At 28.5% G+C, this 23,894-nt stretch overlaps 1 protein-coding gene across 1 annotated transcript in view; it reads left to right on the top strand.

The window, feature by feature from the left end:
• The window catches only part of LOC103579482 (tachykinin-like peptides receptor 86C), a 50,246-nt gene extending 26,690 nt beyond the window's left edge, over positions 1–23,556 (top strand). The window contains exons 3-8 of the mRNA XM_053739021.1: positions 13,893–14,027; positions 15,591–15,671; positions 17,091–17,241; positions 18,085–18,281; positions 19,723–19,850; positions 23,279–23,556. Coding sequence (XP_053594996.1) covers positions 13,893–14,027; positions 15,591–15,671; positions 17,091–17,241; positions 18,085–18,281; positions 19,723–19,850; positions 23,279–23,406 — 820 coding nt within the window. The 3' untranslated portion in view covers positions 23,407–23,556. The remainder of the gene's footprint in view (positions 1–13,892; positions 14,028–15,590; positions 15,672–17,090; positions 17,242–18,084; positions 18,282–19,722; positions 19,851–23,278) is intronic.
• The last annotated feature ends 338 nt before the right edge of the window (positions 23,557–23,894 follow it).

The raw sequence follows: 23,894 nt of genomic DNA, 5'->3' as shown, positions 1-23,894 counted from the left end.
ACAAACCAAATAAATTTAAAAGAATTTCAACAAATAATGTAAATGATTTAATTTCGGTACCAGACGGCGGCTTAGAGCGAACTGTCGGTCCAGTTGTAGATAGTAATATTGAAAATTTAATAGATTTAAGTTCGGAACCAGACGGCGGCTTGGTGCGTACTGTCGGTCAGAACGAACAATTCAATTCAGATAATGTAATAAATTTTAGTTCGGAACCAGACGGCGGCTTGGTGCGTACTGTCGGTCAGATCGAACAATGTAATTCGAATAATTTAATAATTTTTAATTCGGAACCTGACGGCGGCTTTGAGCGTACTGTCGGTCCAGATAAAGAATTTAATTATGAAATTGAGAAAAATTTATTTTCGAGACCTGATGGCGGCTTAGAGCGTACTATCGGTCCGGTCGTGTCAACTAATGGTGAACTGATAGGTGATGTAGTATTAGAAAATCAAATAGCGAAAATAGCGAGCTCCGTTTCAAATAATAATGAAAATGAATTTGGGACTGAGGTCAATTTAATTGACCTGCGCAGCCCACTATCGTTTGAAAATAATCTAAATTATGTTACTGAAGATTTAATTTGCTTTGATAATGAATTTAGTAGTGGTAGTAATTTAGAAAATTTGGATGTTGAAGAAAATCCATTTACGCAGTTTTGCGATATATATGATAATACGAACGGTTTATCGATTTTTAATAATTTGTCTGTTGTAAATAATAAATTGTCCGTTTCAAATAATATTTATTCTATTTTAAATTCTGACGAAATTAATCACTGGGAAGGCTTGAGGGAAGAAGCACCGCCCATGGTTAATTTACCAATGTCTAATAATTTATTTGAAGAAATTTGTGCCGGTCTTGATCGTTCTGTTCTTTCGGTTGAAAATGATCCGAACGGAATACATCCGAAAATCTTAGAGACTTTAGAGGCTAGCGATTTTATTGTGTCAATTGGTTCAGACGAATCGGAAGAACCAAGTTTCGTAGACGTCCCCGGTATGCCATATTTATGTGGTCTGGAACCACTTGAGAGTGATGAGGAGACTGAAGAAGAGTGGGAGGATGAATTGGACCCAGGATTAGAACCTGAAGGTCCAGCTCTTAGTCATAGCTCTCCACCACCGTGTGCTTCGCCTTCGCGCGCGTCGTATCTTCCTACCATACTCAGAGATAAAACATTACCCTCACGTATCGCCAATCGTATTGCATCTCGGACCAAATTTTATGCGGGTACTGGTCCTGTTCCACCAACAATTACAGCTCGTATACCGGTGTCAATCTGGATATTCGGGGTGCAAGTGAACGGTATTATTGATACAGGAAGTGAGAGATCCTACATCAATCGGCGAGTGTATGACCAAATACGTGAGCTTAGCTCTGGTCAATTACAACAGGATGATACAAACCGTCGGGGAGTTCTTCTTGCGAATCATACCCAATGTAAGACTATTGGGGGAGCTCCATTCATCATTCAAATCGGTACAATAGCAGGAGAGCAGTATTTGAGTGTCCTCGAGGACCTGAGTTATTCAGTAGTCCTAGGTATGGACTTTGCTCTTCAGTTTGGGATATTTATCGACTGCGCTACGAAAACTTGGCAATTTAAAGACACTAACGAAAGTCATCCATTCGAATTAATAAATTGTCGTGATAAACAAACTAGTTGTCAAACGTTGACTTCGGATCAACAGAAAGACTTTGATGTATTTTTAGAATCGGAAATGTCTAAATTCGCGGAGTTACCGAACCAAGGTCTAACTGACCTCGTGCAGCATAAGATCGTCTTACAACCGGGAATTAAACCCATTCAAATCCGTCCGTATCGGCGTAGTCCTGTTATTGCGGCGGAATTAAATAAACAAATAGACGAACTGCTCGAGAAAGGTTATATTAGGCCTAGTAATAGTTTCTGGTCGTGTTCTCCGGTTATGGTAACCAAAGCCTCGGGTGGTTGGCGTTTTTGTGTCGACTATCGACCAATCAACAAATATACTATTTTACCTGCGCACCCTCTTCCTAATATGCTACGTATTTTAAGTGCTTTACATGACGCGAAGTATATTACAACCATGGATCTCAAGGAAGCGTTCCATCAGGTTTTAATGTCACCGGAATCCATTCCTTATACTGCCTTCTCTGTCGAGGGTAGGGGGCAATTTGAATGGGTTCGCATGCCTTATGGTCTCGCGGGAGCACCATCAACGTTTCAAAAGGCCATGGATAAGCTTCGCGATAGGTTTATCGAGCAAGTACACAAGAGAAACTTGCCGAGTTCTTGGACTGAAAAAGTTTTTGCGTACCTGGACGATTGGGTAATTATTAGTGAGAATTACGATGAACATAAAGCTATTTTATCTCTTGTTTTTGAAATCTTTCGTGAGACTGGATTATTAATTAATCCAAGTAAATGTAAATTCGCGAGATCTGAGGTAAAATTTCTGGGCTTTATTGTAGATAGCGAGGGTCTACGACCTGACCCTGAGAAAATAGCACCTATCGCGAATTTCCCTCGTCCAACGTCTCGTAAGCAAGTACGCAGTTTCTGCGGGCTTGTAAATTGGTACCATAGGCATTTGCAAAATGTCGCGAAGGTCCAAGGACCTCTGAATAAATTGTGTAGCGTTAATACGGAATGGAAATGGGGTGAGGAGGAAGAAAAAGCTTTCCAAGATCTTAAACAAGCTCTTGTCAATGCCAAACCTTTGGCTGTACCGCAGCCAAATCTACCTTATTATTTATATACTGACGCGAGTGATACGGGTCTAGGCGCGTTCTTGGTTCAAAAGGAACCACATACCGGAAAAGAGTTCCTTATAATATGTTTGAGTAGACCGTTACGAGGTGCCGAAACACGTTATACTACGACCGAGAAAGAGTGTTTGGCGGTTGTATGGGCCGTAAGAAAATTAAGATGTTATCTTGAAGGGTTTCCGTTTGTCGTAGTCACCGATCACGCTTCATTAAAATGGCTCCATACTTTAAAAAACCCGAACGGTAGGCTTGCCCGCTGGGCCATGGAACTCTTGGCCCACCAAATTACGATCGAACATCGTCGTGGAACCGAGAATGAAGGCCCGGATGCCTTGTCGCGTCTATACGAGGACCAGGAGCCTGTAGAGTGGTCCGAAGTCCTCGATGAGATTAAAACTAAAGGCGTAGATTTTGTTCATATTCAAGTTCGCTCGTGGTACGATATAAAGAAAGCTAATGTTAGAAAATATCCTGAGAATTTTGTTGATTGGCGTATAAATAGTGAAGATAGATTAGAATATTACAAACCTGATTATTTGAAAGAGTATATTGACGATCAAGATGCGTGGAAATTGGTTTTAACTGAGAGTGAGATCCCCGATATTTTAAAAGAAAACCACGATGTACCGGACGCGGGTCATTTGGGTCGCGATAAGATGTATCATCGGATACGCACACGCTACTACTGGCCTGGTATGTATCGCGATGTCGGCGAGTATGTTGAGAACTGTGAAACTTGTAAAAAGGTCAAATATAAACAGACCTCGTCTCAAGCGCCGATGCGCACGCGACAACCTATCGAACCTTGGGCCATAGTCGCTGCCGATGTGACTGGCCCATTTCCGCGATCGAAAGCCGGTTATCAGTATGTGTTGATTGTGCAAGACCTGTATACGCGTTTTATTGAGGTCTTCAGACTTCGTAAACAGACCGGATTAAATATTAAAAAAAGTTTACGTCGTGTTTTCTCACGCTGGGGATACCCTCTGTTTTTAATCACAGATAACGGCAAAGAATTTATTAATCAAGAGATTAAAGATTACTTAAAAGAAACGGGAGTAAAGTCAGTACCAACCGCGATCGCGCATCCTCAGAGTAACCCGGTTGAAAGAATTAACCGTACTCTGAAACCAATGATTCGGGCATTTATTTCGAAGGACCAGACGTCGTGGGATGAGCACTTAGGCGAATTTCAACTTGCTTACAATAGTAGTTATCATGCTTCGTTGCATATGTCACCATACTATTTGGTTCATGGCAAAGAACCACGGCTGTCGGGTAAAATTTCTAGACTCGAAATAGATGATTTGGATCTTGATGATACTGCGTGGCGTATTCGAATTAATCGCCTTGATCAATTACGGCATAAAATTGAAGAAGTAATGAGAAGAGAAAGTGAGAAGCAAGCCGTATATCACGATAAGGGACTTAAAGAACCACCCAAACTGCAAGTGGGTGATTCGGTATATTACCCAAATCGGAAATTGAGTAAGAAAGCCGATAAATATTCGTCTAGTTTGGCTAGTAAATTCTTAGGACCAGCCATTGTGAATAAAATCATTAGTCCTTTGGTCGTCGAGTTAAAATCAGAGACTGGGAAAAATTTGGGCAATCACTATGTTCCAGATTTAAAATTGCCCAGGCGCAGCCAAAGGCTGATGAAAACCGTTTAACTTTCTTTCAGCTTCCGAGCCCCAATCTCAAGTCTGGCGACGGGGAGTATAACCGGGCAGCATTGGTACGACGTGAGAGTGTGGCTCTCTCGCTGTCCTTGTTGGTTTTTGGTCTTTCTCTCTCTCTCTCGTTACAGCCTGATTGCCGAGTTTGGCTGAGCTAGGCGTTAGACCACAGGGGATGATTCCACGCAGCAGGTGACCGTAAATTGGTCATGTGCGCATAATTAGGTAGGGGTCATCGGAGGTTGGGGCCTAAGACGACTAGATAAAAAAGGCGATTCAAGGGCAGGCAAGGAATTGAAGTTCAAGATTTCAAGAGACATTGAAGTGGAAGCTCTAATAACGTCAGCCTCGTTATTGTATTCGTTCAATTTACTTTGTGGAAATTAAATTTGTCTTATTTAACTGGTTTACAAAACCAAAATTTAATTAAACTATTAGTTAAGCGATTGTGAGTGCACCCAACATCAAGTCCAATACAATCATTCAGGATTCAGAGAGGAGGTCCAGGATGCAGCGTCGTCCGATCCCGCCTGTACGTCGTCGATATATAAATCCAGATAAGATTTACAATTAAAATTATATAAATATAAATCATACACTCTCTCTCTTCAACGTAATATTCTACTTGAATAATCATTTAATTTATTACCCCGTGTCTATTAAATAACTACGGATAAATATATTTATTTGCTGTCGCTGGACATTCATTGATTATAAGAAAAGGGGAAAATTCTGTACATATTTGGGCTTTGGTTAAATAAAATTAGTTGTACATGATAATTAAATTACGCCTTAAATAAATTTCTTTTATCACCAGCGTTCTTTAGAATAAGTTAATTTCAGCCGCGTGTCCGGTCAGAGCGAGTCGACCCACCTCTGAGATTTATTTCCCGCATTCAGAACCAGAAATAAAATAATAAAATCTATATCCATAATTAATAATTAATTAATTAACCGGGAAATTTTGTAACTGTGGTTCGTGGCTATTGGACACGAAGTAGCCAGGGCCCACCGTTATAATATATATATATATATATTTGTAAAAATATGCGAAATATATCAAGCCCAGATTCTTCTTTGTTAAACAATGAAACAAAAGTCTCGAGATTCCAACGGGCGTGTAAATTTTGTATGTTATTCAGGCTGTATTCCAGCGGATATATATGCAGATCTTATACAAAAGAAAAATTTTCTATCTCACGCTCATCGATTTTCTAGCGTCATTTTCATCTTGATAAGACAAAAGTTTTTTTTATTTTAATTTGTAGATTTAAAAAAAAAAAAAAAATAAATAGATTTTAACTTGAACGTGTTATTATAAATTTTGAAATTCAAAAAGGATATGGGAGGTAAAGAAATAGTATATTGTTATTTACTTTAGCATGAAAGGGTCTGAAGAAGACAATGTTACGTGGTTTGTTTTAGAATGTGTCAGCAAAACGTGTTTACTTGAACAACTGTGTGTTACATTACTGTTAAGTGTTGGGTAAAATGTATATAAATGATTTTGCCGACACATTGAATTCGATAACTCAAAGTTGACATTGTTTTGATTAATCAAGTTCACTATACAAGATTGGGCAAAATGAGACTCGGGGGAAATGAGACATCAGTCGGGAGACAAAAAAATTTTTTATCTTTTAAAATATAAAAGTTTTATTATATACTTTACAAGATAAGGGGTAAAATGGTTGTACAATTCGGCCCTCCCTTTTCGATGTTAATTTTCAAAAAATTATGTAAATTGTTAAACATCAAAATTATCTATTGATATTTTTTATTAAAATAAGAAACCAGCTACACTGCAAAAAATTTGCAGAGTGAACGCGAAGTGGATAATTTGTTATTCATTTAATTACCTTGGAGTGAATTTCACTCCGAAGGAGTTTCGGAAAATATTAATTATAAAAAAAATTACTAATAAAGTGAGCTTAGGTCTTTGATATTTAGACATTTATATTGAATACGGAAATAATTACGAGCTCCCTTTTCATATATTCACGCGAAATTATTTTTAAAAATTATAACCAGCTGATAATAAAACTTGCAAAAATATAATTACACTGAGACACAAACTGTCGTATGACTTACATCAACCATACCACGAGATAACATTTCATATTGCACCGAAATATAAAATATTCCCATAAAAACTATGTCACTACAGCTATTCAATAATTTAATATTTTCACTATGTATTATATATATGAAATTATAATTTAGTGAATTACTAAAACATTTTATAAATTAAAAAGATAATGTTTTAAGTTTAATTATTAATATCTCAATGAATTATTTATTTAAATAATTATGTTTATAATTAACAGCTGTTTCTATTAAATATAAATTTATTTAAGTATTAAAACTCCGGACCGGTGAATGCGGATTTAAATAAAATCCGCGTCACTCCGAAATCACTCCGCCCAAAAAAAATCCCTATTCGCATGCGGAGTGATTTTTTTTTAAACTCCGGTACTCCAATTGACGGAGTGAATTCAGTTTGAAATAAAATCCACATTCACTCCCTATTTTTACAGTATTGATATTTTTTATTAAAATAAAAACACCAATTAATTAATCAAATAAAAACTTATAAGGTGACCAACTTGCCCCATCATTTTGTATAATAAGTGAATGCTTTTGATAAAAAAATTTTTTCCTACAGAATGTTTTCATTTCAGTCTTTACCTTCACATATATTCTGATAATCATAATTTAAAGTAATTATTTTGATGATAAATAATATCTGAATATTACATTCATAAATTAATAATATGCAATATGACTTTGAATATAACTCATCACATAATTACAACAATAAGTGATGCGCCGTAACTACGAAGATATCAAAGTTAACTTTTCCCATGCGGGTTTTATCGCGACTTGAAAGTTACTTTGACGAATTTATCTGCAACTATGATATTAAAATTATCCATTAACTCCAAGTAATTTTCATTTAATAATCAAACGTTTACTGAGACGTAACGAGTTTTTTTTGAAAATTAAATTTATATTAATTATAAATTACTGACGTCAAAGAATCGTATGCCTCATCGCCGGTCATATTAATTAAAAATTAGCATACAGTAAAATAACGTAATTACTTGAATTTAATAATTATAATAAATTAAAAACATGAAGCAATATTTAAAAAATTTATAACAATAATTGAATTGTATTCACAAAAAAAATTGCCGTAAATTACATCAAAATACGATACGTTTTTCGCTCATGTCGTACGAGAGGTGAATGTAAAAAGTCTCAGGAAAATTGAATAGAATTGGTACCAGTAAGTTTCATTAAAAAAAAAAAAAAAAAAAAAAAAAAACGTGTGGTTCATTATGACTGGTTACGAATTGTACGGAAAGAGCGGATTTGTGAATAAAAAAAAAAATGTTTAGTTTTGCGTACTGTACAAATTAACAATCGTGTCATAAACTTTTTTTGAAAAAAAAAAAAAAAAGAAAAATGGTAGAGAAAATATAATAAATAAGACAATAAAAATATTTAGATATGCATAAACATGTAAAGTTTGAAACACTAATGAAGTCGATAACTCTTATGGTAAAAATCCAACTGAATTTGGATTGTACCCAACGTACATTAATTTGCATAAGTGTATTCAGTAAGAAAATTAGCAAAGCTTTTTGCACGTTTATGTCTTAAATCATTCTAGTTTTTTAACGCAAATTTTTTGTTTTCAACAGAGAAAAATTTTAGTATGGTGAATATGTTAAAGTCGGTGTAATATTTTTAAAATATATTATTATGATGATTATTATAATTTTTATAAAATATTTTTGACTGAATTTAAATCTGAATTTAAATTTAAATCATCGAGTTTATGGTTGATAAATTTAAAAATTTTATTCCGTTAATGATATTCTTTTTTCTAAATTAATATTTTAACTGTTCTATTGAAATTATGATAAATATATATCGCGTTACTTATTTTAAAAAGACACATTTTTATATGTCCTGTTGGCTTTAGAAAACTTTCTAGAACCAAAAAGTCGTATGATTTTTTTTTTCATAGCCAATGTTTTTGGATTTTTTTTTTTTTAACTCAAAATTGGAAAAAAATTTTGAAAGGCCAAAGGACCCATAATTCAAGTCATCCGCCCGCCCTCTGAGTTTTCAAATTTTTTTTTTTTATTTTTAGCTCTGAAATAAGTTTTCAAAATAATTGACAATAAAAAAAATCATAGGCCGTTTTTGCTTTAGGAAGCTTTCTAAAGCTAAAAAGAAGAATAAAAATATGTTCTTGTAGAATTAGTACACTGTAAAAAATCGGGAGTGATTACGGATTTTATTTAAATCCAAATTCACTGTCACTCTTCATGTAAAACAAAAATTGTTAAAAAAAGGTAAAAAGGTGTCGGCTATTGTAAACTTCAAAATGTGACAGAACGGCGAACTTTTTTTGAACGTTTTTTAAACTTTTGAGAATTCAAGAGAAAAGTCAATAAATATAATAGTTCAAAATCAGTTGTTTCTGAACATATTTTGCACAGAAATGTTAATTTGTAGTACACGGAGAGAAAATTATGGTAACTGTTCCTAGTACGTTTATGAAATATCATCCTAGACCGTTATGGTAATAATAAATTGGGATTATGGGATATAGATCCATACTTTCTGGGAAAAGTTTCCATAAGTATGGGAACAATTCCTATCATTATGGTAACAGTATCCATATCGGATGTGAAAGAATCATGGTAATGATTACCATACTCATAGGAATAGTTTCCACAAGCAAATAGTAACCGATCCTATAACCACATTGTAATGGTTCCTAAGTGTATATGGGAATAAGCTCTATATATTATGGTAACTATTCCTATAATATTATTGTAAACATAAACATAATATTATGGTAATGGTTACCATAATAGTATGGGAATGGTTACCATAATATCATGGTAATAATTCCCATAATATTTAGAAATTATAATAATTTTTTTTTTGTAAGAAGCGTTTTTTTTTGTAAATTACAAAATTTTAAGTATACACAAAAACGCTTATTACAAAAAAAAATTTATTATAATTTCTAAATATTATGGTAACCATTACCATAATATTATGGTAACCATTACCATAATATTATGGTAATGATTACCATAATGTATGGGAATTATTACCATAATGTATGGGAATTATTACCATAATTATATGGTAACGATTACCATGATTTCATAGGAACTATTCCGATACCAAATGGGAATGACACCCATAATTATAGGAATGATTACCATAATATATATGGGTGCCGTTCCTATAATCAACATTTGAAAAAAACCGGTTACCATGCATTATAGGAACCATTCCCATAATATATTGTAACTGTTACCATAATTTTCTCTCCGTATATTGAGTCAATTGCTATTTTCTCTATATTGTCAGAAGTTTGAAAATCGTTTAAAAAACGTTCGTCATTGTGTTACGTTTTAATGTTTAGAATAGTCAACACTTTTTTAACCTTTTTTCAACAATTTTTTTTACACGTAGTTAAAACTATTGATTATTATTTTCTTTAGCTTTTACTTTATTCTTTTTTTAAATTTCAAAAAAATATTTTTTTTTTTTGACGTAAAACGTGGTATCTATAATTTTAAACAAAGTCAACATTCAAAAATTTTTTATATCATTCGTATAAAAATCAGGTATCGATTTAATTGTCACGTACACGCTGTTGAAATAAAAAAATGAAGACGCGGCAATTCGTTTATTCACGCGTTGACATTTAGTATTTTTTTCTATAAAAGTTTATTGCTGCTATATTATAGTACTGACAATAATAATAATAATAATAATAATAATAATAATAATGATGTCGACACTGTATGATTTTAAAGCTAAAAAAAACTTAATATGAAATATCACATATCAAATATCAATATAACTATAAGCTTTTACAATACGCAGAAAATTTAAATGCTTCAAGTCCATTCACTAAATCTGCTAGATTATAAATTTTATATTATATCCGTAGTCGAAACATTAACGTCAAGCTTATACCCGGACTATAAAATACATATACCCGACTTTGCACCATCACATATCATACTTATGAGCCATTTTTCATAGAATTAACGCAACAATTTTTTTTTACCTAACTTTTATAAATTAAATATTTTCTCCCTCATTTCATATTCCCTTTTTTTAAATTCATCATACCTATAAGTACACTTTCATGTTGCCCAAAGCCATTTATTACCTCAACAATTTTTAATCATTTTCCATTAAAAAAAATTTAAAAAATTTGCTCATATATTAAATTTAATTATAGAATTTTAAACCACAACTGAATAAATTTATCAAACTAAAATTATATAGTCCATTTATTGAATCAAGTTTAACCAACAGTGAACCAAAATTGAATTCCAATTACCGCAACCACGTGAATTTAAATTTTAAAAAAATGGTATGTGACAAAATTTTTTATTGTCATTTTTTTACGCAGCTTCTGTAAATATTACAATGGGTAAATTTCTCTTGGAAAATTAAATTTTCAAACCGAAAACTTGAAATATATATATTGCATCATTTATCATCATATATCTTGTTTATTTATCTTGGTACTTTAAACACATAAAATAATCAAACGGCTTACCAACTACAGAGTTCACTACACTAATATATGCATACCAGAGTAGAGTACTAGACAGAGGTTACTTTAAAGTCTCAAGTACTCAACTACTTGTCATTCATCACCTAGACTTGACGGGTAATGAAAACAACAACTTGCTTTATCTATACTATATTACCTAATATATGCCATATACATACATATACATCCATATATATATGTGGTAACTATGTTTACCACAAATGCTGAATGCATATCATAATCTGTTTAGACTGATATTAACCATGTGACGTCATTATCACCATAATTTATTTATCATAGTGTTGACATACATATTCTATATATTTCGGTATGCATACAATCTATGCAAGGGGAGGCACAATGGGTTACTTAAGGAAATATTTAGTTTTTGAGGACTCAAATACAGTCTTTTTTTTTAATGATATTCAAAATAGAAAAAATTTTCAGTTGCCGTGAAAAAAAAAAAATTTCACTTTTGTGGACAAAATGGGGGATTTCCTGAAAAAAGTGAAAAAAAATTTCTGGATATGGAATTAATTTAATTAAATTAAATTTTTTGTAAGTAATTAGTAATTTACATAAAGGACAAATTACGCTTTACATAATTATTGGATGAAAAGGATGAAAAAAAGTATTTAGTAGTTTTTACCATAAAATAAGTCATTAATATTTTTCGACTGACACTAGATTTTTGAAAAAGTTTTTATAAAACTTCAGGGGTACCCCGTTATGTTCGTCTTGCCCCGTTTTGTTTCCGCGACCCCTACAAAAGTGAAACAAAAAAATGGAATTTTTTTTCAGCAATATCGGATGAAAATTTTGAAAATTCAAAAAAAAATTTAAATTTTTATCCGCGTTAAACGAAAGTTTTTATTTATTTCGAATTTTAAAATTTAACATTTTAAAAATATTGTAAGCGAATAAAACTTTTATTTAGATTAGTGTAGAAATGATGAAAAAATTCCATTTTTCAAATCAGTAGATTTAATAAATATTTCATCTTTAAAAATGCAAACTTTTTATATTTCAGTTTTTGTTGTGTTGCCGTTAAGTTAATTGAATATTTTTGTTAAATAAAAATAAATATACAAACGATGTACGAGAACATGTTTTTAATTTAAAAAAAAGGGCTTTTTTCATTGTTCGCGGAAAATAAATATTTATAAAAAAAAAAAAAATTGTATGAATTAACTATATATATGTATATATTTATATAATTACCCAAAAAACTTTTTCCAAGCTAAAAGCATTATATAATACGATTTTGAATTTGTACATTATTAAAATAAAAAAAAAGTGTTCATTTTATAAGTACAGATAATAATAATTAACCTTCTTATCCAATCAAAATCCTCTTGTATTATATATTCACATATATTTGATACAAAAGAGGTATTTTTCAAATAAACTCAAGTTTATCAGCGTAATCAATAACGCAGATAAATCGTAAAACTGAGCAGACAGCTTTACAATCTTTACTCGACATTTTTTTTTTTTTTATTTAACACATTTGTTATGATTCGTGTGATAAAAAAACAACATTAATTTAAAAATACTTTATGAATTTGATTTAGTGTTGATTATTTATTTAATATTTGTTTCATTGTTTAGAGAGTTTGTTAGGGTGTTAATTTAACGAAAGCTAACTTGAATAGTGATCAAATTAAGATATTAATCGATATTGACAACGATTTTGGTCTATAGAGTAGTTAATGATAATGCTGATAGTACGGAATTGGTAATTGCTTATTGATTATCAGTATCTTGATAAAACAATAGGATTTTTTTATTATCCATTCGCTAGTATGGGTATCGATTTTTTGATACAAGGTCGCTAAGGAAATATTCTCAGAGATAAAGAGCCAAATGGTGACTTAATTTTTTTTTTTTTTTTTTTTATCAACTTATAGGAAGAAGTAAAAAGAACATGGGGTAAATAGAACCATTTGAATTGTGAATTTTGAACAAAAATTTCTTTTGATAATCAAATTGAAAATTTTTCTGAGTAAAAAATTACTCCCCTCCTCATTGCCATACTATATATGATATATATATTTGTATACTGATATGATGTATATATTTATGGTAAAAAAATTTTTTTTGGCTCCTTGTCAAATTTTTAGTCTGTACGAAAAAAAAAGAATTTTATGGATAAAAAAAAAAAAGGATTTTAGAGGTTCATTTTGCCCCACGCATTTGATTTGATAACTGCGTTATATTAATCTAACATAAATATATGAATATTTTTCAAAACTTTTACACTCAGTACTGAAATGCGTTTAAAATATTTTAAATATTTAAATAAATAATTTAAATATAAGCAATTAACTTAAGTGAAAAAATATGAATAATATATAAAGCGGTGAGAAAAAAATCCATCTATTAAAACTGATGTAATATATAATAGACATCATATTTTTTATCACGAAATTTATGATAAAAATAATTAAGATCCCATTTGGCAAATGAATTTTTAAATATCAAATTCTTATTATTTATCTTCTTTTAAATTTTTTACTTCATTTTCCCACAAAATTTAAATTACAAAAAATAATTATTTTATTTTTTTTTTTTTTTTTTTTTTTTTTTTTTTTTTTTTTTTTTTTTTTTTTAAATTACAAAGTTTCATTTCCATAACTGGTATAGAGAATATATTCTATCCGACTTAATTGAAGCTTTTGATTAATATAAACTCTCATTAAAAATAAATTAGCGATAAAAAAAATAATTCCAATGATGAAATGAAAATATGCACAGCATAAAAATGAAACTCGATATATATATGAACTTGTGGTGTGATTTATTTTTGTTTATATAAATTTATATGTATTATTTTTCTTTGCTGGCAGATATATGGCTATTATGAGACCGCTGCAGCATCATATGTCACGTAAACGTACGACAGTCGCGCTAGTTTTAATATGGTTAGCTTCAACATTACTTGCGATGCCATGTTTACTTTACTCAACCACCATGACTAGAAGGTAATTGAATAATTATTTTTTAATATATAATATTTTTTTTTTTAATTTATTCCTTCTCTCTCTTTCTCCAGCTCTTGCTCAAGCTCTATTATTATTTTATTTTAATTTTCAAATTTGTATGCATACCCAACATAAAGACCACAGTCTTGACATCTCGTTGACATAAAATTACGAAAAAAAAAAATTAATTTCTATCTAAATATAAAAAAAAAATATTTTTTTTTTAAGTTTCCCGCGAAAAAAATTTAAAAATCAACTAATTCAAATTTAAATGAAAGCACTGATCATAACTCAGATCTAAACAGATTTTGAAGTTAAGCGGCCAATAAATTATTTAAATTAATAATTAGTTGTTAATAAAAAAATTTCCGAACCAGCTCTCAAAGTCAATCGTTTCCAAAATTTTTAAATAAAAATAAAAATGCGTTGGATGAAATTCTAATTACACGGAAAAAACAGAGCATTAAAAATTAATAAATAATAGTAAAAAGTGGAATCTGTTATCAATAATTAGTACTATTATGTGCTTAATGCAAAGTAGTTTACTAATTTTTGTAGATTCCTAAAAACTATCAATTATTTCAAAAAGTAAGTTAATATTATTACTTTTAGGTATAATAAATGACTTATTAATGTAAGTTAATTAATTTATGGCAGAATCTATTAAAAAGTAATAATTGGTCAAATTAAGAATTGCTATCTTAGATACTGATTTTTCCCGCCAAAAATTGCAAAAGTTACAAACTTTTATTTCATAAATTCGATATCACTGATTAATTATTAGCTAAAAATATCATTTATTCATCATTATAAATTAATTTACAATATACATAAATCGAATAAGTGGTAAATAATAAAATGAAAAATTAGTATACTAGATACTGATTTTGTTGCTCGTAAAAATACCAAAAATTTTAAACTCTTATTTTATAAATTCTATCCCATTGACTAATAATTAATATAAAATGTTATTTATTCGTTATTATAAATTAATTTATTATATACATATATAGAATAAGTGGTAAATAATAAAATGAAAAATTAGTATACTAGATCTTTATATATTAATATGTGCGTTTACTAATTTTTCGGTTCTTCTTTTTTAAAATTTTTCAATGTTTATTTGAATAGTAATAACTGTAGATATCAATTTATCAATTCTTTTTCATATTAATTTTAATATACAAAATTACAAATTTTGCCCTTCTATGTGTATCAAATTTGAATATAAATAATAGCCATATTGTAATATATATAATAATCCTGATTTGATACGTATCGAATATGCTAATTTTAAATCGAAAATCAACTACAAACTATTCAAATTTTGAGCATCTTTTTTTTCCGGGTATTATTAATTAGTAATTAATATAATTTATTAATACTCAAGTATCATTGATTTACTTAAATCAATTAATGTCAAATAGTAATTAAGTAATAGTGTAATGAATCGATGTATGTATATATATTGTAAATAAATGAGATTACAACGTAAATTGTAATAATATTTGTCACTTACGATAAATATTTATGATAATGTATTTACGGAATTTCTCTTTGCAGATATTCCAATGGCAAATCACGAATAGTTTGCTACATGTTATGGCCAGATGGAGATTACCTTAATAGCAAAAGTGAATATATGTGAGTACCGGATATTTCGCATGCTTAATTAATTATTTTAATTCGCGGTTATGCATTCAAAATATTTTTTCAAATTTACTTTTAATAATTATTATTATTTATTGAATAATTAAATTTAATGGCAACACTTGTACCCTAATTTTTATAAAAAAATAATTATAATTTAAATATCAATTGTAAATGCATTTGGGTTTTGCGGCTAGAATTTATAAAAAGTCATAATTTTACGAATAATTAATTTTGTATGCATGTTTTTTTTTTTTTTTGTTTTGTTTTGCTAATTATTTACACGAATGTCTCAATCACTGGCATGGGGAATCGGTGAGGGAAATTAGCCGACATTTGTTAGTATAAAATTGACAGACCACCTCCAGTATGCCAGCGGGAGCAATGAAAGTACTGCAACCTAATTAAGTTACTCTGTTACAAACGTGATATGTGATATGCATAGATTGCTTGATTTCTATCGTAATATTACGAACCCTCTTGGTAAATTGACTACAGGCTATTTGTTGTATAAATATACACAAGCATGTATGTATAAATAATTACAAAGAAAAATATGTATAAAACTTTGGTTGCAAATTTGTAACCAATTTACTTTGAATAGCACAATTACACTTTTTTTTTTTTTTTTTTTTTTTTTTTATAAAATAAATTTTGTTTAGAAAATTTTTTTTTACTCTATAAAAAGAAATAGAGTAGATTGCGTCATATATAAATTATTTTTGTTGAGTTAAAATATTTTGAGTTTAAAAAATGAAAAATTTTGAACTTTTACAGTAAAAGTTTTTTTTTTTTTTTTTGTATTAAGTATATCAATTGATTTATAATAATTGATGTAATACAAGTGAAAAATCAAATATTTAATGAGAAAAAAATTTTGTACTAAAAATTAGATGACCAACTTACCCCAGAATGGGTATGAAGTTATTTTAATATAAAAATCTTGTTCCATACCTAAAGAACTTCGAAAATTAGAACTTTTACACTTTGAAATTGACAATTTGAACTTTGGTAATTTGAGCTTTTGTAAATTTAAACTTTGGTAAATTTGAACAGGTTTTATGTGCGTGGGAATATAAATTATGTTAACCTATACGCTTGAAATAGTATGGTGGCTTTTTTTTCAGGGGTTTTGGGTGAGTGGACATATAAAATATTCAAATTTTCAAAAATTCAAATTTACAAAACTTGAGAAAAAAGGTAAGTTCAAATTTACCAAAGTTCAAATTGGTAAAGTTCAATTTTCAAAGTTCATTAGGTCGGTTACTGAAAAATCTATATTTTGAATTGCATAATTTTTTATAAATTAAAGGTTCCAAAAAAAAAAATTTTATTTATTACTTGAAATCACCATTTTTTTTTTTTATAAAAATTTGTTTTAGCAAAAATTAAATTTTTTTTTTTGTTTTTCAGATACAATTTAGTGTTTCTTAGTGTGACATATTTAATACCAATGATTGTAATGGCAATTTGTTATTCGTTAATGGGACGTGAACTGTGGGGCATTAAATCGATTGGTGAACATACGCAACATCAAAAATATTCAATGAAATCAAAGCGAAAGGTATTTTATTTTTTTTTTTTTTATCGAATATTAGAATTCAATTAAAATTTAAAAATTGTTAAATCCACCATAAATCATTAATACAAATTATGTCTACATTCCTACAAATAATTTGAACATAGATCATGGCCAGTTTAAATTTTCAGAGTAATAAAATTCAAAGTGACGGAAAGTCTACGGTTTCCGTTGCGCCGCCAAATGACCGAAAATTCTTGTGGAACTCAACGAAATGACTTTCTTTTCAAATAGCTATAACTTTTTTAAAAAATGAACTCATTCAGACATTTTTTTCCCAAAACTTTCGTTTTCAAATGTATTTTCCGGGAAAAAAATATAAAAAAATGTAAGTTATTAATATCCATGAAATTTTTAACTTTTTTGAAAAAATCACATTTTTCTCAAAAATTAAACGAGAGGTCGAAAAACTTGTTTTTTTTTTTTTTTTTTTTTTTTTTTTTTTTTTTTTTTTTTTTCAAAAGTTATATTTCGTTGATTTCTACAAGAATTCGCAGTCATTTGCCGGAGCAACGGAAACTTTTTAATCTTATTAAAAATATTTACTCTCAAATATTTTTAATAAGGGTAATATAGTAGAGGTACCATTTTTTGGCCACTTTAGAGCCAGTTTTGAACTGGAAAATTTTATTAAATTAACTTATAAAAGACGCAATAAAAAAATTAATTTTTGAAATATATAAAAATTATAAATGAAAATTTTATTTTAAACTTCTTTATTAATTGAAATAAAGTATTAAGTGTCAAAAAATGGAATAGTGACGACGAATAGTACCTCTACCCTCTTCGATATTTAAAATTATTTATTAAGTATAAACTTTTTTTTAGGTCGTAAAAATGTTCATAATTGTCGTGACAATATTTGCAGTATGTTGGCTACCTTATCATGGATTTTTTATATTTCTATACCACTATCAAAGTATAATGGGCAGTAGTTATGTACAACATGTATATTTAAGCTTTTACTGGCTTGCCATGTCGAACGCGATGGTTAATCCAATCATTTATTACTGGATGAACAACAGGTGAGCAATTAAAAGTTTTTCTCATTAATCCTATTTGATAAGGCATTTAATATGTAAGTAAAGAAAGATAAAATAAAATGACAGTAACAATCTATTATAAATTATACTAAAGATATTTTATTCATGAAAATTCGTTGAAAACGAGTTTATGGATCGCGGATAATTACCCATTTATCTGTACGTCCTGAAAACTTGACTCTGCACTTTAGATAATCGTCTTGGATGAAAATAAGTTGCCAGATATTTTTTCTATTTATTTTACTGTCGATTTAATACAATTGCTTTTTAGTTAAATAAATTTACGATAACTTTTAATATTTAGTTTTTAGTGAATTGTATAAATTTAATTTATTGCATGACTCCAATAAGTCGTCAGATATTTATTTAATTTAAATTCAAACGAAGTTGGCTTTTATTAATTTTAAGAAAGATAACTTTATTATTTGTGTAGGAAACGCTTGAGAACATCTGTTATATTAAGTAAACAAATATTTTTCATTTGTTTTAATCAAATGCGAAATTATTTTAAAATTATTCCCGCTGTTTTTCATTCAATTTATTGATTAGATTTTAGTAAAAGTTTAAATTTAAATAACTAATCAAATATTGATTCAACGAAAAAATGTAAAGAATGATTTTTTACAGCAAATTTTCTTCTGAATAAATTTGTTTCTATACATTTTTATTGTATCTTTAATAAATAACTCGAAATTTTGATTTAAAATTCCAAGTTAAGATCAAAAGTTTAACATTTAATTTCATGAATGATTTTCTGTCTTAAAAATCAAATTCTGCATAAACTATTGAAAATATCGCAAATATGCTCTGATACAATTGTACAGGAAATTAAATTCTCTACAAAAAAGTATCAGATGACTTTATCTGTAAAATCGATATTTTCAATACAATTTAAATTCAAAGTTAAGTATAAAAACTTTATCAATTTTTTCCAAATTTTCATAAATCTGTAATTTAAAATCACTTGAAATCTTATTATTATCACGATTATTATTGTTATGACACTTAAAATATGTCACTAAGAATAAAAAATAAATGATGAAAGAGGAATAAAAGTGAAACGTAACTCGATAAAACTTTTCCACGAGTTTGCAAAAAATTTTTTAGTGACCTTACGCTACCAAGCTGCATTCGGAATTGCAGTATAAAAAAGTATCAAAGATGAGAATAAGAAAAAAATTAATATAATAAAAAAGTTTTTAAAATGTCAGAGGGCCGAAGTTTAAGTTACCGTTGAGAAAAATTAGAAACAAGTACCTAATTCTCATTTTTTAACTTACTTCCATTTTCTCTTTCAATAAATGTAAAAATTTCCTGATCTTCATCATTTTTTTGAACTCAATCATAATAATAAAAAATTATTATTATTATTATGATAAAATTACTAATGAATAATAACTACAAAATATATATGGATTTACAGGTTTCGAGTCTACTTTCAACAAATTATTTGTAGTTGCTGCTGTTTAATCGGCCGTTCAGATTCGGAAAACTGTCAAACCCAAGAAATGACAAGACTAAGACATTCTGATACCATGCGCTCACAGTCAGGTGACTTATTTTCAATTTCGTAATTACTATATATGTATATATATTTTACAAACGAATGATAAAATTGAAATTTATATAACGTCATAATTTTTTTTTTGTTATCTTTACATGAATTACTTCATACTATTGATTTAATTTACTGTAAATATTCCAATCTCTACATGGGCATATTTTTAGAAACAACAAAGCTCTTGAAAATGAAAAAATTTTATATCAATAAACGTTATAATATTTATTATTTATGTTTGGAAAATATTAAACTATCAGATAAAATTAAATATAAATATTTACTATAGATAATATTTAATCAAAAGTTGAAACGAAATAGTGATTGCTGAATTTTTTATGTTAAAATTTATGTTCGCGAATACATAAAATAAAATATAATCCAGAAATATATTTTATTATTATTTTCATTGACATTTATGAGCTGCGTTATTCTCTCCAGATTTTTTTTTTTTACATTTGAATTGAAGAACTTATATTAATCGATAAAGAATATGAAGTAGCTGGCATAAAGCGGTATTTTGGTTTTTTAAAAATATTATTGTAATTTATTAACTGGTCCATTCTCTCTAAATTTTTATTTATAAAGTATAATTTTATTTTTAATTTTCAGTGTTTATTTTAACGGAAATACGAAATATTTATTAAAGCTGGCTTATTTTATTATTTTTTTTTTTTTACCAATTAAATATTTAATGAATAGATAAAAATAAAAGAGTTTATTTAAGTAAATTCAATAGCAAGAAAAACTTGAGCTCATATTAAGTAGCTGAGAAAATTTTTTCTTTAAAAGTTCATTATATTTATATATATATGAACAAAAACTTTGGAGTTTCTTAGTTGATAGCTACAATTTAAAAAATACATATACTTTATAATAACTTTTTCCTCAAGTGTTAAACCACAAAATTCAAAGTTTTTATATACATTTCCAAGCACATATATATATATAAGATAAGTGTTGCTACCCGGAAATAATAATTTATATCAAACAAGATCTGATAAAACACATATATAATTTTTTCTCATATTTTAGATGAACAGTCATATCAAGAAATTTATTCAGATTTAAGGAAATCCCATACACTGTAAAAAATTTTTTGGACCCGGTGTAGTGTAAATGTCTCGGTGTAAAAATTTTTGTGTGAAAATTACACCAAATACGGTGTTAAATTTAGGCGGTGTAAATTTAAAATTTTTACATCGCCATATAAATTTATAATTTATGATAATTTTGCGTTATGAAAATTAATCATAAGAATATTTAAATGGTCAAAATACTATTTATATATATATTTAAATATATTTAAATAAAATTAATGTAGTTATTGATCAAGTAGTTAAAAATATTCAATGATCGTTTGTTGCTCATCAATTAAAATTACGAGTAACACAGAATGGTGTAAAAAAAGTTGATTACACCGGGTTACAATTACACGGAAAGAAAATTTACACAGGAGATAATTTTACACTACATGGCCGTGTAAAGTTCTCTGGGTTTATTTTTACACCGAATTTTTTTGCAGTGTAAGGTAAAAAAAAATTTTTTTTGTCATTTGACATTTGACATTAATTGCAGTAAAATTTAATAATTTGTTAGCAATCAGTTTATGTAGTAATCAAACATCCAACATGAAATTACTATATTTGGTATCCGATAACGACAGAATTTATGTACGTTTGCAGCTTAAACACAAGTAGAGTCCATTGTACACATGTGTGTATAGAAATCCTAGAATAATAGGCATGGAATACCCGTTGAAAGTCAAATGAGCGTGAATATGTGGAAATAGTTAGCTTGTATTGGTTGCATATAAATATATATCTGTAGAGGGAGAGAGAGAGAGAATGTATATACAGGTTTAGTGTAATTTGCATTTGAGAACAGATCCTTTTACTTGAGTTTATCTACAAGTGTATGTATTTACATTGCACGAGTTTCTGGTAAACCTACAATTAGACATTAATTTTTTTTTTTTCTACAGTAAATATCGAATTATTTTAACTACAGTAAAACTGCAATATCCAGTTATTTTTATAAATTTATAGACCGACAGAATTTAAAAAGTAATCAAGTCTAATTGATAATTAATTTGAAATATAAAATATTTAAATGTTGAAGAATTTTTATTTATTAATTCTCTAAATAATTTTTTTTCTCTCAAATAAATAAAAATAATAAGGTACCGGCAGGTAATAAGGTCAGCTAAGGGAGATTTTGAATAGAATCAAAAAAATTGCATTTAATTATCGAAATGAATCATTAATCTTAATTTCAATACATTAACCATAAAATGTAATGGAGTAATGGTAATTTTTACCATAAACAAACAAAAAATTATACTTTTACAAAAACCATACGAATAGGCCTTATTTTACTACGGTACACTGTGAAAAATTCCCATTAAATTTTACTATGGGTGCATTGTAACCCCGGACCATAAGGAAACGTAAAAATTTTCAAGCGTCCCATAGTAAACGTATGCGCATAGGTCCCGATTGTGTCGTCTGCGCATACCGTTTACTATAGGGCACTTGTAAATTTTTTGCCAGTTTTCTTATGGTCCGGTGTTACAATACGCCCATAGTAAAATTTGTTGGAAATTTTTTACAGTGTAGGGTAATAAGGCTTACGGGTTAAACAAACTGTAATAGTTTAACTATACTTAATAAAATTGGTATTAGAGATGAATCATCACTTAAATTTAGCAACAATACTTTTTAAGAGTCAGAAGACTAGATTGTTTTTTATAATTTCTTCTGCGCTACGACATCATATGACGGATGATAAAATATAAAAGACAGGGAACGTGGTATCGGGACTCTATAAATTTGTCGTAACATCTCTATGCAAAACCCTTCTACTAGAGTAGCCTTTAGCGTAGGTCACTTAGGCTTTATTACCTGCTTGACCTTATTACCCGCGGGTACCTCATATAAGTTTATTTTTCAAATTATTGCCAAAAGTCTGAGTCAATTTTTGAATATACGGCTTTTTATCTTATGATTATTTGTAACATTTATTTTCAAAACTAAAATTAAAAATTTGAATTTTTCATTCGTCTTGAAAAATTGAAAAAAGAAAAATAATAATAAATAAATGAAAATAAAAAATATTTTGAAAAATTAATGTCTGAAATTGTAGCCGATAGCCTAATCGAAATTTAAAAAAAAATTAATATTTATAATATTATAAAAAAGTATTTATCAATCCGAAATTATTTAAAAACCAAAATTCTAAATAAATTGACTGTCATGAAACATAAATAAAAATGAATATCTATCTCATAAATCAACTGATTAATTGATGATCCGCTATCTTAATTCCCAAAACCCATGTCAGCCCTTACTAAAGTAAATCGTTTTTCATTACTCTCAACATACAAATTTAAACTCAGTGAACTGTTCTCATCTGGTTTTAGGTCGATTCAAATCAATGTCGATACGTTGGCGGCACAGCACCGCTGAGAGCCATGTCCAGACCTTCAGAATGAACTCACGGTCAATATGTGACAAGAACCATATACACCAAGGAACAACTAATATCTGAGTGCTCCAATCTGCTCACTAGCAGACCATTGGGCTTTTAAACTTCAGTTTAACCTTTATCTCGCACCATTTTTTTTAATCAACTTTTCATTTCCATCCCCCTGAGCTCCAACCCTTGAACTCGCCATGCCCATTCAGAACTCAAACTATTATTGCACTTCTACTTCATGTTACATTTATGAAACTTTGTATATATGTACATATTACATATTATTGTTCTATAAATATATTAAATATATAACAATATATAATATTTCATTTTCATTCTGATAAATAAATAAAATTTAATTAAATTGTATATTTTTAAAAATTTTAAATGTAATTGTTATCAATTATTAATTGTAAGTTATAAATAATATTCGATATATGTGATAATAATGTTATTAATATATATGTAAATAAATCATTAAATTTATAAATTAAAAATTTTATTTAATAAAAAACTTTTCTGATTTAATGGAATATTTTCACAATTTTATTATGGGACGG

This window comes from Microplitis demolitor, chromosome 5, assembly GCF_026212275.2.
Source record: "Microplitis demolitor isolate Queensland-Clemson2020A chromosome 5, iyMicDemo2.1a, whole genome shotgun sequence".
Classification (NCBI taxonomy): domain Eukaryota; kingdom Metazoa; phylum Arthropoda; class Insecta; order Hymenoptera; family Braconidae; genus Microplitis; species Microplitis demolitor.
Note: the sequence above shows the minus strand (reverse complement) of the source record. Positions and strands in the feature narration are given on the sequence as shown.